Here is a 4,735-nt window from a genome sequence, read left to right on the forward strand (position 1 = left end):
TGTTGCAAATGTCAAAAAATGAGACAAAGCGATGATGCACACTTCTTCGTGATCGTTTTTCTTTGTTGGTACACCTTGACGAATGCATTTTGTGGTGGCGAAGCGGCATTTAGACACGTGTTATGATAAAAAATAACCTTGAATGCACAAATTTGTCAGTGGTGTGAAACAACATGATTTTAAATACGTTGAAATACAAAGTGTGATGTCACGCGATGCTGCATAATTATGTGTTTTCGACATAATTCGGAAGACTTGTTATCGGTGACCGCATCAGGCGATTGATACCAGCGGGTCATTTTTATATTTACCAGACTGGTAGTGTGGCTATTTATATCGTCGGGCGATAAATGGAAAAGGAATTTTCCGACACCTGTGGATGTTTCATTTCCAGAGGAGAAAGTCGGTTCGGTGGGTCCGGGCGGAGTGACCATCCGCCCCAAAACCATCGGCAGCAAGGGCGAGCGTCGAAGAGGTCTGGTAGAAAGCCCCGGCGGGCGCAGTCACTTCAATCAAAGTGAAAGTGAACAATATAGGAAGATGAGCTCGCACTCGGCGGCGAAAAGAGCATTTAATTTGGAAAGAGCGCGTTGTCGGACGAGATTCACTTTCTTCGCAAGAACCGGCAACGCTCGCCGGCGAGAGGGTCGAGAATCGCGTGCGGCAGGAGGCGAGCGGGGCGCCTCTCGAGGCACCGGGTGAGAGGCGACATTGGACCTTCGGCGCCCGAAGCGTGACGTCACGCGGCAGCCGCCCCACCGCCCGAGTGGTGGGGCGCAACTACTGCCAGGGAGTGTACACTTGGAAGCCCCAGTCAGCACTAGAGCTGTTAGAAGTCAACACGCGATCGCTGCGTTGTGGAAAAGCGCGTCCGAAACGTCGTCTGTTTGTTTGTTTGGCCTGTTGCGAGTCTTCCAGTTTGCAGGATCGCAGTGTTTCCTCCAGATAAGTGCAGTGCTCAACCAGGAATATGTCTACCGCTATCATGGCACGTTTCGATTTCGGGGATAATCTGATGAAGGTGAGGCTCGACCAGCGAAAAAAACCAGGAACTTTCCTGCTTGACCAGTGCGCGACGGCCGTCCTCTCCTACCTGCTCGTTGCAATCGCCGCGGCTCTTGCGGCAGGTAGACGGGTCAGGTCCTCTCAAGGACCGCGACCAGAACCGGCTGCTCCGTTGTTGCCGCTCCTGGGGCCCAAAAACTTATCGCATTTTTTCGCGGCGATAACGTTTTTGAGCGCTCGAAGTAGAAAGTCGCGCAGTGGCGTAACGCGCGTCCGGGCGCGCGCGTTTTCTCGACGTACCGCAACAACGCACGTTTTCCTCGAGCCGACTGGAAAATCCGGGACGAGTTCCGACCGCGTGGCAGCGTTGCTCAAATGTTTATGTAACACCGATTTTTCTACACTTTGTGTTACCAAATTTGCGTTGTGTAAAGCGCGTTAATGTGCACCGTAATCGGTGCAGGTTTTTTCAAAACCGGAATGTTTCGACGTGGAAAAGGAACCGTTCTGGCGCAACTCCGAACTTCCAACGACACGAGGAAAGTGCCACTATGCAGTTCCCAATCGAAAAGCTCTATCAGCATGGTTCAAAATCAATTTGTTAGCGATTTTCGTTGTCATTTTCTTAATGGCGCTGACTCACAAGTCTTGATGCGTTCGGAGCACGATAAGTTCGGTTAATCGGGTCGAATTTGGAAAATTTCCCAAATTAACCATTTTGATTGGTGTGCATATTGTCAACGCAAATCGTTACAAATAGAACTCAATCGTATTTTAAAGTTTCCAAGTGGACAATTTAATTACATTTGTTGCAACAAATTTAAATTGGCGGTAAAATTTTTGTAAATTTGGAGTTCGGGACGTTGGCAATTATGACCAATAAGAATTTGGTTGTTGCACTCGCTTAATCTAACCTGATTTGAAAGAAAGTTTTGTTTGGAACAATTGGAATGTGGAAAAAGAAATTTCTGAAATTCAACTCATCGTAATGAGGAACGAAATTATTTAAAACGCCAATATGCCGCTCAAGAAGTAAAAAGTAAATCTTAACGGCCCATTGTTTGGTTAGTTTTTTGAAAATGTTTACCAATTCAATTTTCAAAACAAAGTAATAAATTTTTTGTTAATCTGGGAAAATATCTGTTACCTCGAAAACGTACGACTTTTTATCTGTTCAGTTGTTCAATGAGCTTATGAATTATCACATTTAATTAATATTTCCACACTTGAATTTTATAGCCAATCAATTATAGTTTCATAAGGCTGTCAACCAATGATGTTTGTTTTTCAATGAACGAAATAGAACATCCAGTTTATCAGCAATAAACTTTATATTGGTGACCCTGCTGCGATAAAGCTAAAAAAGACGGTGTCAGGATTGACAGTTGAAATGTCCAAAAACATCTGAAATACATATTTCTACTTGTAATTTGAAAGCAAGATTTGTTTTTAAGAAATTGAGGAAATTGCAATTTTGAAGAGAATCTAGATTGCCGTGAGTTTCGGTTTTTGGTTGGCAGAATTGGAAAATGTCGGAATCGGGTGAATACGCGGGGTGGTTTATTTGTTGTGCGGGGAAAGCTTGTGGTTTGAGAGGGACGTGCGCGCGTACGCGGTGAGCCCCCTCATGGGGCTACGCCACTGGCGGCGTCCGTAAAAATCGAAAACGGTCGTTGTTTTGGTGGCGCGAGAAAAGAGAAATGCTCGTCGACTCCCACCGGTTAGCTTTCACACACACGCGTTTGTCACTGCGAGAAAGTAGGCTTGTAGAACGAACTTTTACCGATTGTGTCTTGAGAGATGAAAGTGTGGATGTTTCAAAGCCACCCTCTGTTGCAGAGCACGGTGTCCGGCCGCGACACCGCCCCCGGCGCCCACCTGGACCTGGGCTCCCCCGGGATGCGCTTCACGTTGACCCGGATGGCGTCGACGCCGGCGACCTCCGCCGCCGCGTCGAACATCACCCTCCTGCTGGGCAACCTGGCGCAGCCGCACCGCCGCCTGGAGCGCGCCCAGTCAGCGCCGGCGCCGGCCCAGAGCGTCGCCGCCTCCGCCGTCAACACCTCCAGGTACAAGACGGAGCTGTGCAGGCCGTACGAAGAGTTCGGCGTGTGCAAGTACGGCGACAAGTGCCAGTTCGCTCACGGAGGGGCGGAGCTCCGCAGCCTGGCCAGGCACCCCAAGTACAAGACGGAGCTGTGCCGCACCTACCACACCGTCGGGTTCTGCCCGTACGGGCCCCGGTGTCACTTCGTCCACAACCAGGACGAAGTGGTGATGCAGCAGAAGCAGGCGATGGCGAGGGCGAGGCCCAGGCCGGCGGCGCTCAGCCCCACGCTATCGCTCGACAGCGCCAGTCCTCCGTGCAGCCTCAGCCAGTCGCCCACCTCCTCCATGGGCTCGTTCTTCAGCAGCGAACCCGAGCTCAGCTCGCCCACCAGCGCCGGACTCGACGACCGCCTCCCGGTCTTCAACAGGCTGGTGCAGCAGCAGCAACAGAACCAGCCCCAGTTCGTCGCCCTACCGGACCTCGTGCTGTAGCGCACACCCCGTGCCCACCAACCACTCAAGACTAATTTATTAAAGTGTCTTATTTATGTTACAAGTAGGTCCGCCCTCCGGCGGCGTGATTTTGATATTGTGTGATTTTCTAAATATTAAAATTTATTATATTATAGTTAGAGGCGTGTTTTATACGAATGTTGATTGTGTATGTGCAACCTAGGTTTAGTTTCTTCAGTCGTCGGTCTCGATTTCCGTAACATTCCGTGATCGAAGTTTATTTATTATTTTATTACTGCTTTTCTCGTTGTGTTATCCCTTTGATGTGTGACTTGTGACCGATGAAAGAATACGTTTTTTTTGTTATTTAAATCATTATTTAATTTTTATGTTTCTCATTCGACACGTTATGTTATTTAGTTATTTTATTATTATAATTTATATGTAACTTATTTATACCTTGTCGCAATATTGTATAATAGTGGACGACTGTGCTAGCCATCGGCACACAAGTTGGCTCTCCAACTGTGGGGTTTCCACCTCTGTATATTATTATTTATATTTGTATTTCTGTATCATTATCAATAAATTATATTTTGTTCTGTACCACCGCTGTCTTTCGCACGCTCCGCTGCTGCCTCACCCAAGGCGCCCACGGAGATTTTATCCTCAACTGCTCCTGCTACTTCACCTTGCGCAACTTTCCAATATGTTTTGCACACGTTTATAACGGTTTTCATCTAATACCACCGATCAAAATTAATTCCACAACTAACATGTTTACGTTCCTCTAATTGACTCTATTTTTGGCCCCTCTTTCCACGCAAATCGGGCGAAGCCGACTCTGGCGCACGTCATAAATTTCATTGAATTACAAGCGATGAAGAGCCATTGTACCGGAATATTTTTAGCCCTTAAGTACTTAAATTAGATAATGGAATATTCTCAATTTAATCGAATTTATCGTTTCCAACATCCTGACCACATCTAGCACCCGATCATCCAACCACAACTCCAAACACAAAACAGTTTCCTGTAAACGATAAGCGTACTGTGCAAAACAAAAATGGAAGCCAACATTATGCAACCCAGCCTACACTCTTCAGCACTTGTGTTGGTACGCTTCAGTCTGTCTACCGAGCGTACTGTTTCAAGCGCCGCGCCACCTTGCGGGAAGAAATGGAACGAGTGATGGGTTACACCGGGAGGCGACAGAATCGTCCGAGCG

General features: G+C 47.6%; 1 protein-coding gene across 1 annotated transcript; it reads left to right on the forward strand.

Annotated features, from left to right (window-relative positions):
- Positions 1 to 802: 802 nt before the first annotated feature.
- On the forward strand, positions 803 to 4,113 carry Tis11 (Tis11 zinc finger protein). The gene is made up of 2 exons (XM_069051206.1): positions 803 to 1,021; positions 2,845 to 4,113. The coding sequence occupies exons 1-2, from the start codon at positions 971 to 973 to the stop codon at positions 3,544 to 3,546; spliced, it is 753 nt and encodes a 250-aa protein (XP_068907307.1). The 5' UTR covers positions 803 to 970; the 3' UTR covers positions 3,547 to 4,113.
- Positions 4,114 to 4,735: the final 622 nt, after the last annotated feature.

The sequence above is a fragment of the Tenebrio molitor genome, chromosome 6 (assembly GCF_963966145.1).
Source record: "Tenebrio molitor chromosome 6, icTenMoli1.1, whole genome shotgun sequence".
NCBI classification, from domain to species: domain Eukaryota; kingdom Metazoa; phylum Arthropoda; class Insecta; order Coleoptera; family Tenebrionidae; genus Tenebrio; species Tenebrio molitor.

Bases quoted from the DNA above. Each gene is read 5' to 3' on its own strand.
- Tis11 (XM_069051206.1), top strand. From the start codon at position 971: ATGTCTACCGCTATCATGGCACGTTTCGATTTCGGGGATAATCTGATG. The intron at 1,022-2,844 runs GTGAGGCTCGAC...CCTCTGTTGCAG, and splicing joins TCGGGGATAATCTGATGAAG to AGCACGGTGTCCGGCCGCGA.